The 26,895-nt window shown below is 42.3% G+C and overlaps 2 protein-coding genes across 6 annotated transcripts in view; one reads left to right on the plus strand and one right to left on the minus strand.

Moving 5' to 3' along the window:
• Nucleotides 1-510: 510 nt before the first annotated feature.
• Nucleotides 511-24,269, minus strand: LOC140731772 (uncharacterized). Of its 4 annotated transcripts, none has more exons than XM_073053553.1 (6): nucleotides 23,609-24,269; nucleotides 19,556-20,004; nucleotides 13,944-14,337; nucleotides 10,454-10,626; nucleotides 5,008-5,065; nucleotides 511-2,167 (listed from the first exon to the last, which is right to left on the minus strand). In XM_073053553.1, the coding sequence occupies exons 2-6, from the start codon at nucleotides 19,780-19,782 to the stop codon at nucleotides 1,568-1,570; spliced, it is 1,452 nt and encodes a 483-aa protein (XP_072909654.1). In that variant the 5' UTR covers nucleotides 19,783-20,004; nucleotides 23,609-24,269; the 3' UTR covers nucleotides 511-1,567. The 4 variants fall into 4 exon arrangements, with proteins under 4 accessions (XP_072909654.1, XP_072909656.1, XP_072909655.1 ...); XM_073053555.1 differs by lacking the exon at nucleotides 23,609-24,269 and adding an exon at nucleotides 21,934-22,026; XM_073053554.1 differs by lacking the exon at nucleotides 23,609-24,269 and adding an exon at nucleotides 21,879-21,921.
• c8h11orf54 (chromosome 8 C11orf54 homolog) overlaps nucleotides 21,949-26,895 on the plus strand; it is a 37,169-nt gene continuing 32,222 nt past the window's right edge. Inside the window, exon 1 of one of the 2 annotated variants that reach the window (XM_073053557.1) lies at nucleotides 21,949-22,076. In XM_073053557.1, coding sequence (XP_072909658.1) covers nucleotides 22,064-22,076 — 13 coding nt within the window. In that variant the 5' untranslated portion in view covers nucleotides 21,949-22,063. Of the gene's footprint in view, nucleotides 22,077-23,614; nucleotides 23,771-26,895 lie in introns of those variants that run through there. The other variant, XM_073053556.1, reaches the window with a different exon arrangement.

The following is a 26,895-nucleotide window of genomic DNA, read 5'->3' on the forward strand; positions in this document are numbered from 1 at the left end:
CTTAATTATCCACAATGGTAACTTACAGGAATTTATAATTCTAACTCCACTGCAGAGGTAACTTTGAATAGTTAGATCCTTTTTATGTGAATATATTTTAACAACTTTGGGAAACGTAATTCTTGAGATAGTTTGATTCCATCCCTGCCTTGGTTCATTCTTCAATTGACTTGGTTTCCTCTTGATTTAACTTGTAATATTATCCTGTTTACCCTCCTCTCTGTGATCCTGCAAAAGTTCCTTTACTTTCTAATAGAACTTACTGCCTAATTATATTTGACATCACTGTTGTGATATACCTTAGAATGCTCATGTTCAAGTTGTTATATAAATGTAAATCATTTCTCATGTTTAATGAACACAAATCATTTGAATGGAAAAGTACAGATTAATTAAAGATATTTACAAAGATCACATATTTCTTTGCACCAACATTATGATGCAATAAATATGCGCTCCTCACTATAAACTACATGCAACATAGCTAATCCAAGGAAATATGGAAACAAATTTTTCAAAAGCATATGGTTTATGGATCTCTGTGCAAACATTTAGCCAGTAACAAAATTCTTATTCTATTATCTAGTTTTACGTTTCTCATTTCATAGGAGTCGGCCAAGTGGCAATATGCAGCCGTAACAATTGAAGCATGGGTGTCATCTTTGTTCATTTTCTGCATTACCAGTCATAAAATAGTAAAATGTAAACAATATCATAATTTTCAGTTTTAAAACAATTCTGATCCTTAATACATCAAAACTATTATAACATTTTAAAAATAACCGATTAATCTATACGTATGATATACGCACAAATAAACTCAACTTAGAAGTTAACAATTTATCTAATTAGGTACAGAGTGTGCTGACCTTTTTAATATTTGACAAAGGAAAATAAAATACTACAAGTTATTTTATGTGAATCACTAACAGGAAATGGTTACTTACACTGCTATCTAAAAGAAAACTACTCTCCATTCTCTAATTTTCAGTATTAACTTTTGATAAATAAAACTAAAAACATAAATTTCTGGAAAACTTCAATGGGCCATTGGGAGAAATTGCTCTGATGAACAATTCAGATGAACAAACATTTTCCAACATTAATACTTGATTATAAATTACCTCAAAAGGATTTCTGCAAGGTCGAAATTTCACAATTACCTGTTATATGCTGTAGGTTTAGAAAATAACTGTTCGACTTATTTGTAAGATTTTAGCTTCAGGCCAAAGTTTTAGGCACAGGCAATAAGTAAGGATCATGTTGAAACCTTACTTCTGCAGAGTATATAAGAATATTTTCCAACTTTCACAATGTTCATCCACAGAATGACAATATGTTTCTGTTGCATAATATTCTTAAAATTAATATACTTTGTGAAAATTCTGGATTCAAAGTCAATGGAAAATACTTCCCCAGTAATAGTTATTGATAGTATCAAGCCATAATTGACTGAATAATTTAGTGCAAATGTACCATTCATTTGTAACTGCAATTCAGATGTTATTTAGTTCATTCTTAAATAATGGCTTTTGATGGTGACCAGGCAAAGCAGTTATTACTCTTTTTACAATGGTGAGGCAGTAAAATAACTATTCCCATTATAAAGTTTAAACTTCTTCTTCTGAGACACCATTGATAAATTTGTGTCTTTGTTGGCTTGTTCCACAGGATGATCCCGATCTTGGGAAATATTCCTTTGAGCAGTACCATTATAAAGGAACTTATGGTGCGTCGTTAGTTCACAATCCATTCTTTCTAGATTATTCTCTTCTGGCGAAGTTATGTGTTCCCTCTTTTGCATCATTATACTTTTTGAATGTTTATTAGACTTACGACTCTTAAGAGAAAGTACAGTCTCTGCTTCTTCAACTTCCCCTTCATCTAATGGCCTGTGGGAATTCTGTAGACTGTCCAGGTCTGCTAATTTTTCTTCAATTTTCTGGTTAAAAGGCGCATTGTGAGGAAGATTTTGTGTGGAATGGTCCTTTTGTTCAACTGTCACTTGTTTATTTTTAACGTGACCTTTACTTTTACCATTGGCTTCATGGTGGCCTTTATTTTTACCACTCCTTAAAGATCTTTCCTCTTTTTTCCTGTACTGCATTTTCCTGGAGTACCTTTTCTTTCCTCCAGACCCTTTTTCTTCTATGAAGTAGCTATTATCCTGCAAATAAAACACATATCATGAATGATGATTGAATACATAAGTTAGCTACAACGCTTCAATCCTCTAACTGATATACAAACAATAAAAACTAGATTTTAGTATGACCCAAGACAGCTCAAGGAAGACATCATCATTAGGCTAGTGAAACATTGAACAAGTTATGACATTTTCACACTTTCACAAAAAAAACAAGGTTCATGACAAGTGCCATAATATTGTCAGATTCCTGCTTGGTTAGATGCTTCCAAATCTTCAATTAATAACTTCACTAGTGAAATGAAATCCAAGCTACTTCTAGTTCAAGCTACGATTCACAGAGTGGTCTGACTGATGGTGGCTGGTAATAAAATACAGCAAAACCTAAACCAGTATTTTTTTCCCCCAACAGAAATTTTGTATTCAATATGGCAAAAATAAAACTTTGGTTCAGTTTCAGTTACAAAAAAAAAGCATCTATTAAGTGGTACATTCTGAAGTTGCTAAAATACAAATAAACTCTATGAGCACACGTTTTAAATGTTTACCCAAACAATTTCACGGATGAGGGTCTTTAATATTATGAACAAACTGAAGAGGCAGAGGTTATTCTCCTTGGAAAAGAGATTGGGTAGGGAGAGATTTATCTGATAAGGATATTTTATCATTCAGACTCAAGACGAAGTTGAAAAAGATTTTTAAAAATCTTCAGTGGTAGAAGATCCACTTCTACCAGTTCAAAGGATGCAAAAATGAAAATGACTGGTATAGAAGAAACAAAACTGAAAGGAAGTAATCTTTTTTTAAACTAAAGCAGCAAGTGGCTAGAAGGTAGAGTGCACTGCAGTGGGATAAATGTAAGCAGATTCAATTGTTGTTCAAAAATGAATTTGATAGGTATTGAAAGGGGAAATGCAAGCATTGGGAAAAGGTGGGGCAGTTGCATAAGTTTAATTCCTTGTGGAAAATGTTGGCATTGATTTGATTACAATATCTCATAATTAAAATATTGTGCTAGGCTTTTCAGGGAAAAGCCTCTAGAGCGGAGGTTCCCTACCTTTGTTATGCCATGGACAAATACTATAAAGGGGTCCATGGACTCCAGGTTGGGAACCCCTGCTCTAGATTAAGTTGGGTCTTCCAAATAAAATGCATATCAACGTTACTGTGTTTCATTGCCCTCTTGCTCTTATACCACATTTTGCTCATTGCTTCATTCACTCAAGATGCTGTATGAGATTGTTTCAATACAGAAGGAGGGCAGGACCACAGCAAGAGCTGAACATCTTCGGACTTCTTCTTCCTTCCTTTCCAGGCCTGATGAATGGTCTTGGCCCAAAACATCGATTGTGTATCCCCCTTCACAGATGCTGCCTGACCTGCAGAGTTCCTCCAGCATTTTGTTTGTTGCTTTGAGCACCAGGACAATAATTTCAAACCTGAGCAGCTTAAGGGAACCAAAAAATTGTTCACTTACTGTACGTCAGAGATGAAAAGGATTTGGTGCAGGATGGAAAATAAGCGAGAGTTTTTTAGTGATGCTGAATAATTGTCCTTTGAAGGAAGTGCTCATTGGGTACCAGGAATAAAATTATCTGATGGAGCCACAAACAATTCAGAAAAACAGTAAACAGATTTTGGCTGGCTTGCTCTGGGCCAAGACATTAAAACAAACACGAGTGAAATAATCTTACGTTTGTCAAACATCACACTTGCTTACACAATTATAATTGAGTATCCATTTGATTACTTCTGTCTCAGTATAAACAATTAAATGTTCTTCAACAAGTTTGCCCTAGCTTTTAAAAAGTGAAGTATAAAACAATGTTACAGTTAGAAATACCTATTTAATATACCGTGGATTCCAGTTAATTGGGACACATTAGGACATTTTGGCCCAATTAAGTGGTAGCTGAATTAGCCAAAGTTTTGTAGAAATAGTTAAAAAAATTAGAAAAGACAAGCTACCATCTAATTGAATAACAGATTATGTATTTAAATGAAATACAGAATAAATTAGAACTATACTAATACTGCTAGTATATCCTAATAGTTATCGATGGAAGAATTCAGCCGATGTATGCAGCCGTGTTCTTTTGATGAACAAAATCAGTGCAGACACCTAGTGCAGATAATGGACTGCCTTAATACAATAATATTGAGGATTGCATCCTCCAAATCTTCACTTTCATTGAAACATTCAAGATGATAGTCGATACCTTCAAATCCTTCACAGCTCCTAACTTGATGAAGTGGTCATTTTCACTCTCAGATGTTTCTGGCATCTCAAAGCCTGAATGCTTGAAACTGTAGTGAGCAAAAAAGTTCTGAATTGCTTCCTGCTTACTTCTCACCAACTATCAGCGACAAAAATCACTGCTTTTTGAGCATGAACGTATGCAAGAGACTATTTAAAAACTGGTCACTTTAAGCACAGTGTAGTGTCTGATGGCCACACAAGTGTACACAATTGATGCTACTTAGAAACTGTTCAGAACAGCCTCTTGTCCAACTAAGCAGTAAACAAAGGAAATCACAGCTATTTTCTTGATTAGTTTTTGTTCTTTAAGAGTTGTCCCAAATAAGCGGGACAATTAACCGATGGTCCAATTAATAGGAATCCACTGTGCTTCACAAGTTCTGTAGTCATCACTAATTTCAGGATACCACCAGAAACCTTTGCATTTATAAAATGATATCCTTAAGGAAAGTGAAGCACAGCTTACCTTCGGGAAACATGTAGCACATATAACATTGTGTATAATGCTGAGCTATTAACTTCAGAAGTAGACTACAGCACAGATATATTTCCTAATTATGCAGTCAAAGGAAATACCTTGTTCTCAATACAACTGACTTACCACGACTTTCATATCAAAAGCCTCTTCGTTTCCCGAGTCTTCAATGTAGGTTTCCTCACTACAAAATATTAAGTTTTTCTTCATGTTACAAAGAACATTGCACTCAAAAAAATTCTTTAACTTTGACCACAACTGTTTACTGATAAATGTAAGCAGCGGCACAGTGCTTAAAATGTTGCCTAATACCCAATTTTGTCAAGCTGAAGCAATGGTATCCTTCACGACATTTACACGAGGCCTGATGATCAAAGGGAGATATAATCTGTCTTTCTTGGTCAGACTTTGAATGATCATTCTTAAAACTGCTGGTATACAAGTTTTCCAATGGACCCCTGCAAATGTTACATTATCTTGTATCATTACCAAATACCTGAAGTTACCCAAAAACGAGTGTGGCTAATTAGCTAAAACTAGTTTCAGCCAGTTCCTCATCAACCTCTTTTGTCGTCAGATTTTTTGTTAGCTATGTTTTCACTAGTTTTTGAGTCACCAGACAGAATTGCTGCAGCAGGTATGGAATTCATCAGCAATAGCTTTAACCAACTATGGGGAAAATACTTTGTCCAGGTTTCTTACCCTCAACTTTAGCGCAGTCTTTAGCGGAGCCTGAATCTATATCCAACAACATGCAAGTGTTTATTCATGTGATAACAATGCCACCAGTTAAAGAGCTAATTTACTCAATGTCTCCCCAGAAACATCAGCTCACTCCAAAACAAGGTTGACACAGTAGTAACAACTCCAAGGAGCTGTGTATCATAGTGAATTTAAATTTCAGTAAACAATTCACCTGTGGAGGAACCATAACTGAACCCAACCCTGTCCTCGTGCTACTCGTAGGAATGCTAGCGTCTTTGTTATGATAAGTGCTGGAAGCTTGTTTGGGACTGTAAACTGATTGTTGGCGGGATTTTGGGGAGTCGGGGCGATGGAGTGAGAGAGAGAGGACGGGATGCTGGAAGCTGGGCAACGGTCCCCGGCCCAAGGTTTTCGGTGATGAGAGAAGACGGAGACAGAGGAGTGTGGAGCGTCTGGTCGACCACCGTGGGGGTCCCAGGAGGCGGGTCGAGGAATTCGGAGGGGATCAAATACCAGAAGACTTCAGTAATTGAGCTCCAACGGTTGTGCACGAAGTGGTTTGGACTTTGATAAGTTTGGCGCCTTTTCTTTTTTTCTCTTATTCATATATACTGTATCATTAGTAATCGCTTAGTTATAGTAATCTTTATAAATTGTACTCATTCAATCGCATAAGGTGTACTGTCTGTTTGTTGGGCGAGGCGGGGACATCACACAGCATCCACACCAGCTGATTACCCAGTTTGGCGGGGCCGAAGGCTGCTCCCCCTAGACTAGAACGAGTTTGAGCGATGCCTGAGGCGACCCAGGGGTTACATTGTGGGGTGCTGGTCCGGGATTGATTTCTGTGGAAGCTGTGTCATCGCCCTCTTTGAATTGTGTCTGCGGCGAAGAGCTGGTGTGCGTTTGTGGGTGTGCGATTGCCGGTTATCTTTGCATGTGTGTTGGGTGGGGTGGCTGCTGTTGGTAGCCCAGAGGTCGTTGTTCGAGTTCCGACTAGTGCTGACGAAATGGTGGTGGTACCATGGGTTGTCTGTACTGTTTGGAGAGTGAGGAGTGACAGGTTGGGATGTTTCAGCTATGGTGGGCTCCGCCCGGTTGTTGGAATAACGTCCAGCCCTAAAGGGGCGGAGACATGGGCGGAGCAGACCGCTCAGTTGTTGGGTGAGTGGCAGTGCTTGGCTGAGGGAAAGCGACAGGGATTGGTTGAAAGTTTGAGTAGGCGGGCTGGTAGCATTGTTAGAACTGTCGGGCGCAATTATCTCGAAGTGACGGCTGCCAGTTCTGGGAAAGTGTGGGAAAATGCGTGTGGTTCGACTGGAAGTCAAATGCCGCAGCTGGGGGGCTTATCATATCCGTGGCAGGAGATTGGTGGGAAGTTTTTAGGGTATCCCTTTTGGTTAGGAGGGCAGATAAATTGCTTGCGGAGACAGGGGGATCTGTCAAGGGGATCAGTTGTTCCGTTGATGCGAGAGGTGTCGGGAAACTTAGAGGAGGCCCAGTGGGGGAACGGCTTGGGGTCTCTGGGGGAGCACATTCCCAGCAATGTACCAAGGAACTCCAGCCAGGAACAGACCCTATTCCTGAAGGCTTAGAGGAACCACGCAGTCAGGTGTTGTTACGGATGGATGGAAGTCAAGTTAAAGCCATCCTCGGCACCGGGGCACCGGTTAAGTTGCTGTACAGTTTGTGTTATAACCGTTTTTGGAAGCCTTTACCCTTGATGACATTGACGGCACTGGAGATTTGGGGTACCAGTGCCGGTGATTATAAAGACGACGGTTGTTGGTCAGTGAAAATGGAGTTCTTAGAGGCAAATGTGGAGGTGACTGAGGTTCATGAATCGTTAATGCTGATGTGTCCGGACACTGTTGAGACGGGCAGCGTTTCGGTTATGGAGAGAACCAATATCCTGTTGGTGCGCTTGGGGGCCTGCCCGGAGGAGGCGGGTGAGAGCTGTTTGGAGGCATTATCGATGCACCCAGAGTTTTGAGCTGCTTGTGCGGATGTGTGTAGCAGCATTGGGCCGATACCGAATTCAAACAAGAGCCGTTGGTGGTATGGCCTGGAGGAGTATCTGAGGGTGAGACCCTCTTAGTGGACGCTGCGAAATACCACCAGGGAGGGGAGTTGACTGCTGAAGACACCTCGGTGAGGCAGAGGTTGTGGCGACTGGCCCCTACAGCTTGGCAGACGTAGGCAGCATGTGTGTGGATTATATTGGGCCGTAGAGGCGATGGCCTATCTGAGTGGTGTGAAGAGGTTTAAGGTGCTGGATCTGAGGAGTGGATGTTGCCAGATCCCGATGAGTGAGGCCGCCAAGGAGAAGACGGCGGTTAAAAGTTTCCTAGGAGTCTTTCCGGTCCGAAAAGATACCACAGGGTATCTCCGGAGCCCTTGCAACCTTCCTGCAGGGCATGTGGAAGACCATGGGGTGTGGAGGCGTTTGGAATTTTGACGTATGTGGATGATCTCCTGGTATTTGGATTTGCCTCAGGAGAATATGAAGTGAGGTCGGTGCAGGAGCGGCTGAGAACTACAGAGTTAAAGTGTTTTCTGGACACGTGCCAGAGCTGGTGAAGGTCGCAGCTCGTGAGTGTCTGTCTCTACGGAATCAAGTTTGAAATGAAGACTGAGAGACCGGAGAGAGTGATCTGGAACCATTTGAAAGACTTACAAGTTGGAGAGAACGAAGAAAGTTGTTTGACTGAGGGCCACAGCAAACAGAGCCTGGAGAAGGGAGTTTGCGGAGGTGAAGAAATTGCGGACAAATCTCGGAAGGGGGAAGCGGTAGCTTGAAGGGAACCTGAAGATGACCATCGACAGTTCAAATGAAGTGCAAAACCTGAAGGTTGATTTGGAAGAAGTCATGAGGAGAAAAAAGAAGCTGGAGAGAAGTGCAGTGAATACTGAACTGGAGGGTGACCAATCTTTAACTGCTGCTTTTCAGGTCGGGGTGGAAGAAGCTGTTGGAGTAACTGCATTCCAGATTGAGATGGCCGGGATGCAGGAGTCAGAACTGCTGAGCCAGGGGCCAGAGAAGATGATAATCTCAATTGCAGGAGGCTGAAGAGACTGCAGGAGCAGTGCAGGCCACGCGTTTCTGTTTGGAGAAGATCAAACAGCAGCTACTGATCAAATAAATGAGGAAGAATACGGATTCAAAGGCTGATGTGCTGGATGTGTGGTACATGCTGCCTTTTGCTGACTTTCCCTCGATTGAGGAAGAGACCTTTGGCCCTTCTCCCACTGAGTCAGGTGTAGTGGGGAGGGTTAGCTGTGTGCAGTGTGGGGCATGAGTGAGAGGTTGAAAGAGGAGTTGGTAGTGGACCCAAGGTATCCCCAGCTGTGTCCTAGCCTAAGGGTTTAGGTGAGGGGGGTACGGAGGTCTCAGAAGGGTTTGGGTACGCCCAGATAGTTGGCCTATATAGCGCCTAAGGAACAGGGCGTGAGGTTTACTGTGTGGGGAGGAGATGTCACTGCTGGTGTTTGGGTTATGGTGTGTTGGCAGGAAAGGTGACGAGTTATCTAATAGTCATGAGGACATGACTTTTATTTGGTGGGGGGAGAGTGTAACGGGGGTTTTTTTCTTTCTCTTTGTTACTGTGTATGTAATCAAAATGGCGTCTTTGTTTTGTTAAAAGTAGGAATGCTGGCGCCTGTGTTAATAGTAGGAATGCTAGCGTCTTTGTTATGATAAGTGCTGGAAGCTTGTTTGGGACTGTAAACTGAATGTTGGCGGGATTTTGGGGAGTCGGGGCGATGGAGTGAGAGAGAGAGGACGGGATGCTGGAAGCTGGGCGACGGTCCCCGGCCCAAGGTTTTCGGTGATGAGAGAAGACGGAGACAGAGGAGTGTGGAGCGTCTGGTCGACCACCGTGGGGGTCCCAGGAGGCGGGTCGAGGAAGTCGGAGGGGATCGAATGGTGGCCAGAAGACTTCAGTAATTGAGCTCCAACGGTTGTGCACGAAGTGGTTTGGACTTTGATAAGTTTGGCGCCTTTTCTTTTTTTCTCTTATTCATATATACTGTATCATTAGTAATCGCTTAGTTATAGTAATCTTTATAAATTGTACTCATTTAATCGCATAAGGTGTACTGTCTGTTTGTTGGGCGAGGCGGGGACATCACACAGCATCCACACCAGCTGATTACCCAGTTTGGCGGGGCCGAAGGCTGCTCCCCCTAGACTAGAACGAGTTTGAGCGATGCCTGAGGCGACCCAGGGGTTACACAAGGTTGACACAGTAGTAACAACTCCAAAGAGCTGTGTATCATAGTGAATTTAAATTTCAGTAAACAATTCACCTGTGGAGGAAACATAACTGAACCCAACCCTGTCCTCGTGCTACTCCAGATAGCTAGCAGCTGTGCAAATTGCCAAACATTTTTTCTCCAACACAGCAACATCAAGAACAATGGCAACATTCCTATCACCTCCATGACTAAAATGAGTTATTTAATACAGAGTAGGGGATCAAAAAGAGTTGGGAACTACTTCTGCATGGATCAGTTTTAAATTGTGGCATGCCTCCACCAACAGCCATATCCTGAAAAATTAAATGAAAAGCTATCAATACTGGAAATCTGAAATAAACATTTACTGAAAACACTCGGGTCAGAGAGCTGTGGAAAGCTCAAAGATCCTTTGCTTTTAACCCGAAATGCTAACTCTATTTTTCTTTCACCAGATGTTGCCTGACTTCAAGTGTCTCCAGCATTTTGTTTTCATTCATGAAATATTAAATCTCTCTCCCCACAGATACTCCCTGACCAGCCAAGAATTTCCAATAATTGTGTTCTTACTTCTTAAAAAGTTAACTTACAAATACACCCATACAGAAACGAAATCAAAATACCAACTTACCTGCTTTCTGATATGGGTGAAATTGGTCTTTTCTCATCCAGGTATTTGTATTGCTTTGTTGGACCACCAACTCTTTCTGCACAATCCACATTTATGTTTTTTAAGGAGTTTATGAGATGTTTCTGACATTTTAACTCCTTAATGTAATCAAATAATCCACACAAAGCAGCTTGCTATAAATTAGAAGCATTTAAAATGTTAGAAAATTTATCAAAATTCTTGAGTTGCAAGAACACAGCAAAACACACTTTGGAAATACTAGTTATAAATTAACAACTTTATAGAAAATTATTTAGTCTCTCATCTAACCATGCAATAACTTTTTTTTACCTGCCAATTATCTTTATAAAAATTGGAAAAGACTTAATAAAATTTATGTCAATTAAACATAGTGATTGTACTCAATGTTACCACTTCCCCATACAGAGAGTTCCAGATATCAACCACTGTGTAAAAATCATACCCTTTAGGTCTCCTTTGAAATTCTTCCCTCATAACTTCTTGTTTATGAAACCCCTACCAAGGGGAAACGAGTTTGACTATCTATAATTTCATACAAGTATATCTGGTCACCCTCTTTCGCTCCAGGGAAAGCAAAGCTTGCCGTCCAAAGTCTTATCGAAGCACTGCACGGAGCTGGTGAATCTCCCCGGCATCTATCCAACACAATCACATTCTTTCCATGGTACAGTGACCAGAACTGCATGCAATACTTCAAGTGCAGCCTAATCAGTGTTTTGTAGAGTTGCCATGTAACATTCTAACTTCTATGCTACAACCTACAGAGGTAACATGCTATAAGCATTCTTCACGACGTTATCTCCCCGTACCGCTACATTCAAGTTACTGTATACACTCTCCTCCTATTTTTGTCACCTTTCACTTGTCGGGATTAGATTGTAACTGCTGTGGCTCTGCCCAATTTTCACCTTCCTTGCTATTCATGGCACACATCTCCTATATTAACATCCGAGTCATTAATAAACACTAGAAGCAACGAAAGGTCCCAACACCAAACCCTGTGGTACACTACCAGTCAGATTTCCAATCCGAAAATCATCCTTAATGTTGCATTTTGGTGAGTTAAAAAAAATAATTTAGAGATACAGCATGGAACAGACTTCTCTGGCCTATTGAGCCATACCATCCAGAAACCAACCTTTTTGACCCTAGACTAATCACAGGATAATTTACAATGACCAATTAACCTATTCATTCACGGGGAGGATATATAAGCTCCTTACAGAGGATGCTGGATGTGAACTCCAATGCCACCCACCACCTGTATTAACCACTATGCTCCCTGGGCAGGATTTACACAGCACATGGCAGTGCCATGGAGAATGCTGTAGAACATAAGAGAACTAAGCCTGCAAGTACAACATTCTGTGAAAGTGAAGGCACAGGTAGACAGGATGATGAAGGCATTTGTCATGCTTGCTTTCATCCATCAGGACACTGTGCAGAAGAGTTGGGATGTTGCATTACAACTGTTCGAGGCCACTCTTGGGAGTACTGTGTGTAGTTCTGGTTGACTAGTTATATAAAGGATATCTTTAAGCTGGAAAAGGTGCAGAAAATAATAACAAGGATGTTACAGGGACCAAAACATTTGACGTATAAGGAGAGGTAGGTTTTTTCCCCATGGAGCATGAGCTGAAGGTTATAAACCTTATCAAGGTTTACAAAATCATGAGGTTCATTGATAAATTGAATAGTGACAATCTTTTTCTAGGCTAGAAGGCATAGGGTTAAGGTGAGAGTGGAAAATTCAAAGGGAACCAAGGGGCAACTTTTTCTCCCACATTCAGGGTGGTGACTGTGTGGAATGAGCTGCCCGAGAAAGTGGCAGAGGCAGGTACAATTACAATGTTTAAGAGACATTTGGAGAGGTATATGGAAAGGAAATGTTTTAGATGGATATGTTCCAAACACGGACAAATGGGACCAGTTCAAATAGTCAAGTCAGTTGGCATGGGTGAGATGGGCCATTAGAGCTATACAGCTCTAAAACCGTAGCTTCCGCCTCCTATTATCATGCCAATTTTAGATCAATTACTCAGCTCTTCTTGGATGGAGGTGCCTTAAGCTTGTGGACCAGCGGAACCTCATCAAGTGCACTAATATGTACACGCACGCACACACGCACACATACACACACACAGACACAGAGTACAACAACTACAGCACCATTGTCAATCTTCTTAGTTACCTCCTCAAAAAACTCAATCGAATTAAGGCCAGGATTTCCTCCACACAGAACTCATGCTGACTATCCCTGATCAGCTCCTGCCTTTCCAAATGTGTACAAGTCCTATCACTTAGAATTTTATCCAATAAATTCCCTACCACTGACATGGCTTGCCAGTCTGTTGTTTATCTGTACTGCCTTTCTTGAGAAAGAAAAGGGGGGGGGGGGGTTAGTCATTGCCCAGTCTTCTGGCAGCTCACCCGTGGCTAATGAAGATGCGAAAATCTGCAACAGGTTTCCAGTTATCTCTTCCCTTGCTTCCCACAACACCTTCGGAATAGATCTCATTTGGCCTTGTGGATTTCTCCACCCTATGCATTCCAGGATATCAAACATTTTCACCTTCGTAATTCTTAAGTGCTACAGACCAACACTATATCCCTTCTTGAACTCACTATCTTCCATGTCCCTCTCCTTGGTGAATGTGGAGAGGAAGTACTTTTTTTTTTAAGAACCTTGCCCACATCCCCTGGCTCCCTGCACTGATTATTGCCACACATTCTTGGGTTACCCTCTTGCTCCTAATATACTTACAGAATGTTTTGTTTTTTCCTCCATCTTACCTCCAACAGGGGCTTCAATATGGAGTAATTCCAGTATCACTTTGAAGTTATTGCTTTACTCAGATAAATAACTGAATGAGCCTTTCCACCATACTTAAAAAACAAATTAATTGTGTTCTTTGGAACGTAGAAGATTGAGAGGACCTTTCACAGAGGTACACAAAATGATGAGGGGTATACCCTAGTAAATGCAAGCAGGCTTTTTCCATTGAGGTTAGGTGGGACTACAACTTGAAGTAGTGGGTTAAGGGTGACAGGTGAAAAGTTTAAGGGGAACAAGAGGGGAAACTTCTTCAGTCAGAGGGTTGTTAGAGTATGGAATGAGCTGCCAGCACAAGTGGTGCATGCTATCTCAATTTCAATGTTTAAGAGAAGTTTGGATAAGTAGGTGGATGGTAGGGGTATGGAGGGCTATGGTCCCGGTGCACGATGGTAATAGGCAGTTTAAAAGGATAAGCATGGACTAAATGGTGTGAAAGGCGTGTTTCTGTGCTGTACTTTTTATGACTCTTAAAAATGTTAGATTTAAAATACAATACACATAAAAAAACATGTTAAAAACAAATATATATAGAACATTTGGTAGGTACAGTATTCAATGTGCACAGTATCTAACTATTCAATTACTCTTTATAATTCAAATCCTGACATGCCACATTATAGACTTATTACTTACCTCATATGTAAAAATCATCTTAAATGGCAAATCCTTCTTTCCATATTCCTTTTGCAAAAATGGAAACTCCAGTCCTCGCTCTCTCAACTTCCTCTTTTTCTCTACTGCAGACATGGATGCGGGCAACCTTCCTCTTGGCAGGCTGTGTTTCTTACGAGTGTAACTGCTTCTGGATCTTTTGCTTCGCCACCGCCTTCTTACTTCACCAACTTTCAAAAAACTTGGACGCCATAGACCTTCATCTGAATCAGACGAGCTCTCAGAATCAAGCTCATTTTGACTTCTGAATTCTAATTGGGTTAAAAATGTCCCTGTATTCGGCCTGCTCTTGTTTCTTTCTGGTGTGGATGCACACTGCGTCTTGAATAAACTGTCAACTGAATTTGAGCCATCACTGGAAAAAAAAGACTACATTAATCCATTGAGCAAGGATCTTTGTTATGTCATCCATGTAAATACTTCACATCAGTCCACTTTGAAATGTTATGAGAAAGAACCTACTTCAGGAAAATGGTTATCATCAGGGCCACTTATTCTACCCCCTCATTCCTCCAGGCTCAATAATTTCTTCCATAAAAAGACCTGCTATCCTCATAACTTGGAATAGCATTTGACTACCTAATTTCTAATCTAGGACTTTAAACTTTTATTTCATTATACAAAGAGATGTGTACTAAGAGTCTGGCTACTCAACCCAAGGTCAATGGCACCAAAATACATGGGTCAGGCTTGGATATATATTCCCATTAAGTATTTAGGACTGGTCTGGCCATTTCAAGGAGGAATGGGAGTTTGAGCCTGGCCATGTTGGATCCAGCTGTCAGGCCCCTTGTTTCACACTGGAGCAGGTCTCAAATTTGGATAATTTTTATAATGTTTCTACTAGCTCATAAGAGGATCTGGAACAAGTAAAATCTACTTGCTTCTCCAAAACCACAATGAAAAATTGATCTTTTTTGACCTGTTACGTGGACCAACCATGGATTAAAGGAGACAACAGCAGTTAGTAAACTGGAAAGATTATTAAAGGGAGGTGGATTGATGGGATAAAAGTTTTGCTAGCATACCAGCTTTGGGATGTAGGGGTAATGACAGCGGTGGAACATTAGTGGTATAGCTCCATGGCTTCAGCAACCAAAGTTTGATCTTGAAGATGAGCACTATCCATCGAGTTGCACGGTCTCCCCTTGGGCCCATGGGCTCTGGTTTCCTCCCACTTAACAGACACTAGTCATTTAACTGATGAATGTAATTTGCCCCTAGCATGGGTAGAGGTTGATGGACCTGTGAGGGAACATAGGTGACAAGGAAATCAGTGAGTGACAATACTAACGGGAATTTTCCAAGACTCGATTGGGTGGAACGACCTCTTCTAAAATATGAGCTCATCTTAAAGAGAACTAGTTTAGTTCACCAAGGGCAACATTCACTACCTGATTACTACTTTAACAATTTTGTTACCTTGAGGTTGTAACGCAAGATTATAACAACTCTTCAAAAAGGTTCAAAATTAAAATCATTCCATGTTAAAGAAGGAAGCTCAATAATTTTCATTAGCATAAAGCTCAAGTCAAGTCAACTTTTATTGTCATTTCGATCATAACTGCTGGTACAGTACACAGTAAAAATGAGATGTTTTTCAGGACCATGGTTTACATGACACAGTACAAAAACTAGACTGAACTACATAATAAAAAAAAACAGAGAAAGCTACACTAGACTACAGACCTACACTGGACTGCATAAAGTGCACAAAAACAGTACCGGCATTACAATAAATAATAAACAGGACAGTAGGGCAAGGTGTCAATCCAGGCTTCGGGTATTGAGGAATCTGATAGCTTGGGGGAAGAAACTGTTATATAGTCTGGTCGTAAGAGCCCGAATGCTTCGGAGCCTTTTCCCAGACGGCAGGAGGGAGAAGAGATTGTATGAGGGGTGCATGGGGTCCTTCATAATGCTGTTTCCTTTGCGGATGCAGCGTGTAGTATAAATGTCCGTGATGGCGGGAAGAGAGACCCCGATGATCTTCTCAGCTGACTTCACTATCCACTGCAGGGTCTTGTGATCCGAGATGGTACAATTTCCGAACCAGGCAGTGATGCAGTTGCTCAGGACGCTCTCAATACAACCCCTGTAGAATGTGATGAGGATGGGGGGTGGGAGATGGACTTTCCTCAGCCTTCGCAAAAAGTAGAGACGCTGCTGGGCTTTCTTTGCTATGGAGCTGGTGTTGAGGGACCAGGTGAGATTCTCCGTCAGGTGAACACCAAGAAATTTGGTGCTCTTAACGATCTCTACCGAGGAGCCGTCGATGTTCAGCGGGGAGTGGTCTCTCCGTGCCCTCCTGAAGTCAACAACCATCTCTTTTGTTTTGTTCACATTCAGAGACAGGTTGTTGGCTCTGCACCAGTCCTTTAGCTGCTGCACCTCCTCTCTGTAAGCTGACTCATTGTTCTTGCTGATGAGACCCACCACGGTCGTGTCATCGGCGAACTTTATGATATGGTTCAAGCTGTGTGTTGCAGCACAGTTGTGGGTCAGCAGAGTGAACAGCAGTGGACTGAGCACACAGCCCTGGGGAGCCCCCGTGCTCAGTGTGATGGTGTTGGAGATGCTGCTCCCAATCCGGACTGACTGAGATCTTCCAGTCAGGAAGTCTAGGATCCAGTTGCAGAGGGAGGTGTTCAGGCCCAATAGGCTCAGCTTTCCAATCAGTTTCTGAGGGATGACTGTGTTGAATGCTAAACTAAAGTCTATGAACAGCATCTGAACGTATGTGTCTTTTTGGTCCAGGTGGGTTAGGGCCAGGTGGAGGGTGGTGGCAATGGCGTCAACTGTTGAGCGGTTGGGACGGTACGCAAACTGCAGGGGGTCCAGTGAGGGGGGCAGCAGGGTCTTGATATGCCTCATGACGAGCCTCTTGAAACACTTCATGATGATGGATGTGGGTGCAACGGGATGGTAGTCATTTAGGCTGGACACTGAAGACTTCTTCGGCACGGGGACGATGGTGGCGGCCTTGAAGCACATTGGAATGGTGGCGCTGCTCAGGGAGATATTGAAGATGTCAGTGAGTACATCTGCTAGTTGGTCTGCACATCCTCTGAGCACTCTACCAGGGATGTTGTCTGGCCCAGCAGCCTTCTGTGGGTTGACCCTACACAGGGTTCTTCTCACGTCGGCCACAGAGAGACACAGCACTTGGTCATTCGCAGGAGGGGTGGACTTCCTCGCCACCACATCATTTTCCGCCTCAAACCGGGCATAGAAGTTATTCAGCGCATTTGGGAGGGAGACATCACCTGCACAGTCAGGTGATGTTGTCTTGTAATTGGTGATGTCCTGGCTGCCCTTCCACATGCGCCGTGTGTCACCGCTGTCCTGGAAGTAACTGTGGATTAGCTGGGCATGTGCACGCTTTGCCCCTCTGATGGCTCGGGACAGTTTGGCCCTGCTGTTGTTAAAGCTGCCTTGTCGCTTGCTCTGGAGGCGGAGTCGCAGGACCTCAGCAGCGCACGCACCTCTGTTGGCACGTATAGTGATGGTCTTGGACAGAGTAACATCATCAGTGCACTTGCTGATGTAGCTGGTCACTGATGCTGTGTACTCCTCTAAGTTGGTAGAGTCGCCATCAGTTGCAGCCTCCCTGAACATGTGCCAGTCAGTGTGCTCAAAGCAGTCTTGAAGAGCAGAGATGGCTCCTGCTGGCCAGGTTTTTACCTGCTTCTGAACTGGTCTGGAGCGCCTGGCGAGCGGTCTGTATGCTGGGATTAGCATAACAGAGATGTGGTCTGAGTATCCGAGGTGGGGGCGGGGCTCTGCCCAGTATGCGTTGGGGATGTTTGTGTAAACCAGGTCCAACACGTTCTCCCCCCTCGTTGCAAAGTCCACATACTGATGGAATTTGGGGAGCACTGACTTAAGGTTCGTGTGATTAAAATCACTGGCGACAATAAACAGACCATCAGGATGTGCATTCTGCAGTTCGCTAATAGCGCCGTACAGTTCACAGAGCGCCTCCTTAGCATTAGCGCTGGGGAGAATGTAGACACCGAATATAAGGACAGAGGTGAATTCCTGTGGCAAATAAAATGGTCTGCATTGAACTGCCACAAACTCCACAAGTGATGAGCAGTGTCTGGAAACCAGCACAGAGTTCTTACACCATTCCGTGTCGATGTAAACACAGAAACCGCCACTGCGAGCCTTACTGGAGACAGATGCATCTCTGTCCGAACGAAACAAAGCTAGCCCGTCTAGCTGGATGGCAGTGTTCGAAATCCCATCAGTGAGCCATGTCTCTGTGAAGACAAATGCGGAGCAAACTCTGTACTCCCTCCGAGTATTACGTTGGAGTCAGATGTAGTCCATTTTGTTGTCCAGGAAGCGGACATTGGAGAGCAGAATGGACGGGAAAGCCGGCAAGGCTAGGGTTTGCTTTGAGCCTGGCACAGGCCCCTGCCCGTTTGCCACACTTCCGCTTCACGCACACCGCTTACGACGTCCCCACCTCCGGCTACCAGCATCAAGCGACTCCGGGGACTGTAGGCCCGTTCCCCTCAGCAAGCCGACGTCGCGTAATTCAGCCAGCAGATCTTTGTGGAGGTTTGTTTTTGGGCGATCTCTGTATTGTAGTAGTATCTGGCGATGGTAGATAGCTGCTCTGTTATCCATGTGCCCTAATCGAAAATTGTGTATCAAACTTAAAATAGAAAATTAAATTAAAGTAACACCAGGTCTGAAAGGCCGCTGCTGCTGCCGTGCCGCGCCGCCTCAAGCAGTATGTAAAAGTTCTGATGATGGCAATAACGTGACAAAGGTCCCAGGCACGAAATGATTACTATTTCAACGCATGCTGCTTAACCTGCCGAATGTTTCCAGTACTTTGTGTTTTTACTTAAAAAGTTGAACTATTGTCCTGTCCTTTCTGGGTAGTTCATTAAAACGTCCCATCAGATAAAGATTAATTTTTATATGCTTAAACATTACTTCCAAAATATGCCACACTGCAAGTTCTATAATACTTTAGACTGTCATAATCTACCACCGTTGCACTTGTACACCAGTCATTAACCTCAAATGTGAAAGTTTTCCACCCTGCATGTTGTTCGTTCCAATTCTTAACATTTGGAATGGGTGATGGAGGACAATTTTGAAATGCTCTCTTTCTCAGCATAGGAGCACTGTTGTTGCAGAACTTATTAACTGACAAACTTTAGCATAGCTGTGTATATTTTTTACTGTTAATTCTATTGCTTTGTGAAACCAAAAGAAATTAACAAGTGCAGACTTGTTTTGGTTTCCAGGTAATAATGCCTGGGGATATACCAGCCACTACAGTAGACAAGAAAGCTGAATCTGGGCCAATAACTGATCCTACTCAGTTATGAATTCAGCAAAAATACATAACGGTGAGTTAAGGGTGACAGTGGAAATCTCCCAGCTCAAAGAGGTCTGCTTTTATGTATGTGTCGGGATGAGTGGGTGGTGGATGAAATCGGAGTTAAAACTGTGAATGATCTAGTCTCAATCATTCTCAAAGGCGACATTATTTAATCCAATAAAGTATCATAAGTCTGGTGCACCTAGAATCAATAGGCTTTGCTTACCTTAAAGAAGGGGAGATATCCTGATCAACGGGTTTACATGTATTTGTAATTAGATCTCCTTCTGTGCTGGAGATGGCTGGGCCCGCTTGCTTGGTAACTACTATTGCGTCAGTAATCTGTTGCAAGTCCTTAGCTTCATTCTCTTTATCCGAAAATAGCAACACACTGCCTTCATCGTCATCTTCTATATATATTTGCTCATCTTCACCACTCTTTAAATCTTCCATTGCTTTCCTTAGTTTATCTGTGCGAGTCCAAGCAAACCGCACCAGGTGATTCCCACTTCAATTAGAAAGCCTCTATTATCCCACGAGGAGAAAACACAGGCATCAGGATACGTGGATGGAGATAATATTTGCACAGAAAAGACTTGATGGTTGTAATTATTCATGGGAGTTTCTGAATAATTTTGAGTTGCTTCGCAAAGAAAGTTCTCTTTGGTGCTGCACCTGCTCAAGTAAAAATAAATTCTATCAGATTATCACTAGCACAATTAAGTAATTAATCTGAAAGTGAATATTCACACATTTATATCTGACCAGTTCACAATTCCTTTTCACAACATGCAGTTTCCTAAGTTCTTCAGTAGAGCAAAGTACAGCTCATATAGTTTACATCCAACATGAACCCAACACTGTGTTCTTTGTTTCACCATTCTGTCCTTTTACCATCACTCAAGTTGAAATGGTAAAACTAGCAACCTTTGAGAAAGATTACAACACAGTGGCAAAAAGATTAATAAATGCAAAATCTCATTTCTGCCAGTGTTTAAGAAAAGATCCAGATATCACTGGGATTTTAGCACCGCACAACTGATCATAGCACATAATGACAGTTAACATTTCTTCAAATGTTATGACCATTGTGCATTCAATATAATTCTCCCTTTCTATAACCTAAAACTCATTATATTAAATGGTTTCACTGACATTTCTGACAAAGTGGGAAATGCACCATACGTAGTCATGTCTCTGCATTTCTCTAACCATAAAAACAGTTGCCAGAAAAACTGAGATAGCCACTGGGTGCAAGGAAAATCAAGTTAAGTGCCAATTCAGGTGGGGGGGATGTAAGAGAGGGGTAGTGAGTGAACCAGACATAAGGAATCAAAACACAGAGACGGCAGGATTTAGACATGAGAGCTTGAATCAACATTGGTTCCTAAAGAAGGGTGGGGGACATAGAGAAAGTGAGGGTTAGCTGCTGGAGGCATGGCACAGAGGGAGAAGAGGTGGTCAACAATTAGGATTGAGTGTTGTAGGTTAGCAAGAATTGGGGGTGGGTTTGGTAGTCCAGAAATGGAATTGATGAGGAAAAGATCTGAGGGATTAATAACTGGCATGGGGATGGGAAATGATAAATTAAGTGATAATGTTGGAGATGGAATCTCCAGTACCATTTTCCTAATCCAAGGGGAAAACCTCCATTTAGTAGATTATTTAAAGCTGACCTACCAAAGCAAGAGCCCACAATTAGCCTCCCTTCCCTGGATTCTGTCTAGACTTCTCACTGCCTGCGTATAGCAGCACCCACCCAGGAAATTCTCTTTCCTCCCCCCCTTCCCATCAGGTATAACGTACCATGAGGCCTAAGGACAGTTCATATCTCACTGTTATAAGACTACTGAAGACCTCACTGGTACAGTAAGATGGACTCTGGACTTCATTATTCACCTCATTATTGTCTTGCACCCTATCGTCTAACAGCACTGCATGTTTTTCTGTAACTGTGACACTTTATTGTGCTGTTACTGTTTTCCTTTGCACCACCGGCAATGTCCTGTTCTAATGAATTGATTTGAATGGATGGTATGCAAGACAAGCTTTTAAAAACTGTACCTCATTACATAAATAGTAACATGTATGTACCGAGGTATACACCAAGTTAGCACTTCTCACACAAACTAGAATTCACTTTCCTTGAGGACAGAGGAAATCTTGTATCAGGAGTTACAAAGCAAACTGGGTAAGCACTTGAGAGGGGAAAGTTTTCAGGACTAGCAGGTAGGAACGGGATTGCGGATTCCTCTCCAATGAACTGGTAAACCATTCTATGAGTCAAATGGCCTCTATCTGTTCCACACTTGCATTGTTACCAGCAAGAAAGTGAAAGAATCTGAAAGTCCAATCTGCACCAATACATCGCTAACTTAAAAACCACACAAGAGCAACACAAAGTCCCGAAATTGCTACGGATGCAAAGCCTTTTAAAAAGCCCTGGGGGAAAGTGTCATTACTGCATTCACCACCCCCTTCCTGGCTTTTACCCCTTTCTCTCTCTCCCTATTCCCCCAACTCTCTGCAATCCAGAGCCCGCCACCTACCGGAAATGCGCGACGGAAATGTTGTTCGGCGGCGCATCCAGAGCCCGCCACTTACCGGAAATGTGCGACGGAAATGTTGTTCGGCGGCGCATCCAGAGCCCATCCACCTGGTCCGGGGTCGAGCTCCGATTGCTGCCGAACCAGCTGCCACCCGACTCGCTGCATTTTACAGCATTGCTGCAGATATGTTATTTGCTGGTTAGGTTTGTTTTGTTAAATTTGTTAAGCAGATATTTCATTTATAAATACAGAAATCGCCAGTTTGACTTTGCCCCAAGTACAGAAAAAACAAGGTATTTTAATCCATTTTAAAAAATGTTTGTGCAATGAAAGACGATTCAAGTCGGGGTGCTCTGATTTCCGCCCACAGTCTTATAAAGAAGGTTGGTCGGTTAATTGGTCATTGTAAATGGGCCAGGGTCTGTGCTGTATCTGAATAAATAAATCATCTCATTAAATTCCAGTGTTACCAAGAATAGGGACTGAGCAAGGTCAGTTATAGCTCAATTTGAGGTACTCTGGTCAGAAAGTTATGGCTCCAGTTCCTAGTGTAGTGAAACCTCCAGGCATAACTACTATGTCAGAGCTACCAACTTTCAGGTGAGACATCACACCGGATCTTTCTTTGTCTATTCAGGTAGTTATGAATTGTTTCGAGCAAAAACAAGGAAGATCTTTCCAATATCCTGGCCTCTATTTATCTCTAAACTAGATGATAAAGAGACTGTAAAGGGTACTTTATGATACAATTTTTAATTTACCGTTTTAATGCTATTATTTTAAAGTGGTTGCTTCAATATCAAATGTTTGTTAGCCCAGAAACAATAATTTCACCTATAATTCACCTTCAGCTTCTACAAGAGCAACGAGACACCATAGACTGTATTCCAAGCCACACATTATTCTAATCATGGTTGTTGGGACAAGATACTGGAACCTTCTACCTACTGACCCTGGGTTACCTTTATCGCACGCGTTCAAGGGAACACCACCAATTTCTAAAGGATGGATAGTAGCTGAAGATGAATACCTTACCACGGTGCATGAATGACAAGATACAGAAGATGTAGAACAATTCCTTCTCTGCATGTCCATGAACAATGCAAAATTGCACATTACACGTGTTTAGTTAATATAATATATATAGCCTTCTACAGGGCTTTGTAAATGCATCATTTATCTCTGACTTTGTGATGCATGTCATCTCAAAATTAGAAATAAGGCTGTAATGAATTGACTGAAATAGGTGGAATTATTTGACCTGCTAATTTATCATAAAGAATAACAAGGGGAATTATTTTTAAGCATTTCATGATTTTATTATTTAAGACATAAAAGTTAACTCCACACGCCTCTAATCCGGCTTCAAAAAAAGACAGAGAGAGAGATCCTGGCCATCTTATAAATCAACTAACAGTAATAATACACACTTATAACAAATGCAGAATAACGTAGGTTTAGTTTTAAAAAGACCTGAACCGCGGAGGTCAAAATTGACCGGGCAGTATGTTATATGAGACCCATATTAAACTGGACAAAAAGATCATTCCATCTTTAACTGTTTTGGACAATTAAGACTTCAGATTTCTGCACCCATACCCTAACTAACTACTTTTCAGCACTTTATCTTTTAAACTGGTTCCTTCCAGAATTCAGAAGGTGCTACGCGCTCACGACTTTCACTCAGTTTGTCCTACCGAGGTAAAGCGGTCAGTTAATATCTCTCTTGCCTTCACCAGTTTGACCAAAACTTTGAACTTTACACTCTGGAAACTATTAGTCCCAGGCCAACGCTCCTACGGGAGGACTTGTTTGGAGCGGATCGGCTGCGATGGCTGCGAGCGTTGAGAAGTCTGCACTTTACGTTCCAGCTTTAGAGGAGCTTTGTGAAGGTAAAACCCCGACTTTGCGCTGGGCGGATGAATGCACCTGACGGGACTGCCTGCAATGTGTAATACTAAAAGAAAACACCGAGGAAAATTATAGCGTTTCATTCCTGCGACGAGAGCAAACGATAGCTCTCGGAAGGGTTAACGCTTCACTGTAGGCGGACCGACGTTTCCAGTAAACATCACCATCTTGGAGTCTTCTGTTAGACGTGCAGGAGATTGTTTTCGCCGACAGTGACGAACAAGGACCCCAGATTCTATCTCTACAGTTATCTTTAGAAGACATTTTTAAAATATTGTCACTGTCACTGATTAAACCGAGTGTTTTGCTGGGCTTTTCAGAGGGCGGTCAACTAGCGTGATGGGTTTTCAGCGTCGAGTACGCTAAGCAACTGGATATATTACTGAATGTGTTCGACAACCAGTTTTCTAAACATTACCGATACTAATTTTAAATTTTAGTTCTCGAGTTGCTGTGCTGGGATTTGAAATCGTGCCTCCCGATTAACAGCCCAGGTACTGTGTCAGAATCTTGGTACAAGTAAATGAGTCATTGCCAGTGTTAAAAAGGAGCGGTATTGTACATCTCTTTATGTTTAAAGTGGGTACCCAGGACTTAAGACATGGGAGCAGAATTAGGCCATCGAGCCTGTTCCGCCATTCCATCATGGCTGATCCCAGATCCCACCCAACCCCGTACACCTGCCTTCTCACCATATCCTTTGGATGCCCTCATCGATCAGGAAACAATCAACTTCCACCTTAAACATGCGCACAGACTTGGCCTCCACCGCAGTCTGTGGCAGAGATAGATAGATAGATAGATAGATACTTTATTCATCCCCATGGGGAAATTCAACATTTTTCCAATGTCCTACTAAAAAAAAAATCCTCCTTACCTCTGTTCTAAAGAGTCGCTCCCTCAATTTTGAGGCTGTGCCCTCAAGTTCTGGGTACCCCACCACAGGAAACATCCTCTCCACACCCACCCTATCTAGTCCTTTCAACATCCTGTAGGTTTGAATGAGATCCCTCACGTTCTTAATTTCAGTGAGTGAAGGGCCAAAGCTACCAAACACTACTCATATGCTAACCCCTTCAATCCTGGAAACATCTTCATGAACCTCCTCTGGACTCTCTACAATGACAACATATCCTTTCTGAGATATGGGTCCCAAAACTGACTCTAAGTGTGGTCTGACTAGTGTCTTATAAAGCCTCAGCATTATCTCCTTGCTTTTATATAACATTCCCCTTTGAAATAAATGCGAACATTGCATTTGGCTTCTTTACCACAGACTCAACCTCTAACCTTCTGGGAGTCTTGCACAAGGACTCCTAAGTCCCTCTGCACCTGTGATGTTTGAACTTTCTCACTATGTAGATAATAGTCCACACTATTGTTCCTTGTCCAAAACATTTAAAGATGGAATGATTTTTTTTTATCCAGTTAGATCTTGGTGTCGAGCTTAATTTGACCCAATCATGGGACTCGAAACACATTTCCAACACCGCATTCCGTCTGCCACTTTATTGCTTGTTCTTCCAATTTGTCTTAAGTGCTGCTGCAATCACAATGCTTCCTCAGTACTACCTACCCTTCCATCTGTCTTCGTATCATCTGCAAACTTTGCCACAAATCCATTAATTACATTATTGTCATTGACCAAGAATGTGAAAAGCAGCAGTCCCAATACTGACCCCTTGAGGAACACCACTAGTTACTGGCAGCCAACCAGAAAAGGCCCCTTTTATTCCTACTCACTGCCTCCTGCCTGTCAGCCATTCCTCTATCCTGCCAGTATCCATCTTGTAATGCCATAGGATTGTATGTTGTTCAGTAGCCTCATGTGTGACACCTTATAAAATACCTTCTGAAAATCCAAATACATGCCATCCAGTGGCTGTCCTTTGTCCAGCTTGCTTGTTACTTCCTGGAAGAACTCTAGCAGATTAGTCAGGCAAGATTTCCTTTTACAGAAACCATGCTGACTTTGACTTACTTTATCATTAGTCTCCAAGTACTCCGAAACCTCATCTTTAATATTTTCCAACACTTTCCCAACCCCTGAGGGTAGGCTAACTGGCCTATAATCTCCTTTCTTTTGCCCTCCTCCCTTCTTAAAGAGTGGAGTGACATTTGCAATCTTCCAGTCCTCTGGGACCGTGCCAGAATCAAGTGATTCTTGAAAAATCATGACCAATGCATCTATTATCTCTTCAGCAACCCCTCTCGGAACTCTGGTCCACCTGGTCCAGGTGACGTCCACCTTAAGTCCTTTCAGTTTGCCCGGCGCTTTTTCCTTTGTAATAGCAATGGCACTCAGTCCTGCTCCCTGACACGCATGGACCTCTGGTGCACTTGTAGTGTTTTCCACAGTGAAGACAGATGCAAAGTGCCCGTTAAGTTCATCTGCCATTTCTTTCTCCCCCATTACTACCTCACCAGCATCATTTTCCAGTGGTCCAATATCAACTCTCACCTCCCTTTTACTATTTCTATAACTGGAAAAAGTTTTTGGTATCCTGCTTTATATTATCGACTAGTCTCCCCTCAAATTTCATCTTTTCCCTTCTTACAGCTTTTTTAGTTGCCTTTTGTTGGATTTTAGAAACTTCCCAATCATCCAACTTCCCACTCACTTTTGCTACCTTATATGCCCTTTCCTTGGCTTTTGTGCAGTCCATTGTCAGCCATGGTTGCCCACCCCTGCCATTTGAGAAGTTCTTCCTCTGTGGGACATATCTATCCTGCACATTGTGAACTATTCCCAGAAACTTCAGCCATCTCTGTTCAGCCATCATCCCCGCCAGTATCCTCTTCCAATCCACCTTGTTTACCACTGAACATTTTAACATGATGTAATTAACTATAATGAACTTTTTTTTTGCAGTAGTGATTCTAGATAACTGTCAAAGAACATTCCCTGAACTTGAGTAACTTAGGCAAATAGTTGAGAGCTTCAAATTCCTCTGTGTAAATAACACCAACAAATCGTCCTGGTTCAACCATGCGGATGCTATGGTCAAGAAAGCACACAATCACCTCTGTTCGAGAAGGCTAAGGGAAATAAATATGTCCTCAAAGACTCTTACCAATATTTTATAGATACACCATAGAATGCATC

Source organism: Hemitrygon akajei, chromosome 8 (genome assembly GCF_048418815.1).
Source record: "Hemitrygon akajei chromosome 8, sHemAka1.3, whole genome shotgun sequence".
NCBI classification, from domain to species: Eukaryota; Metazoa; Chordata; class Chondrichthyes; order Myliobatiformes; family Dasyatidae; genus Hemitrygon; species Hemitrygon akajei.

Coding starts and splice junctions, on each gene's coding strand:
- LOC140731772 (XM_073053553.1), bottom strand. CDS start 19,782: ATGGAAGATTTAAAGAGTGGTGAAGATGAGCAAATATATATAGAAGAT. Junction 10,627..13,943: donor AGATGATTTTTACATATGAG/GTAAGTAATAAG, acceptor TCTAATTTATAG/CAAGCTGCTTTGTGTGGATT. Junction 2,168..5,007: donor CTTTTGATATGAAAGTCGTG/GTAAGTCAGTTG, acceptor TTTTATTTGCAG/GATAATAGCTACTTCATAGA.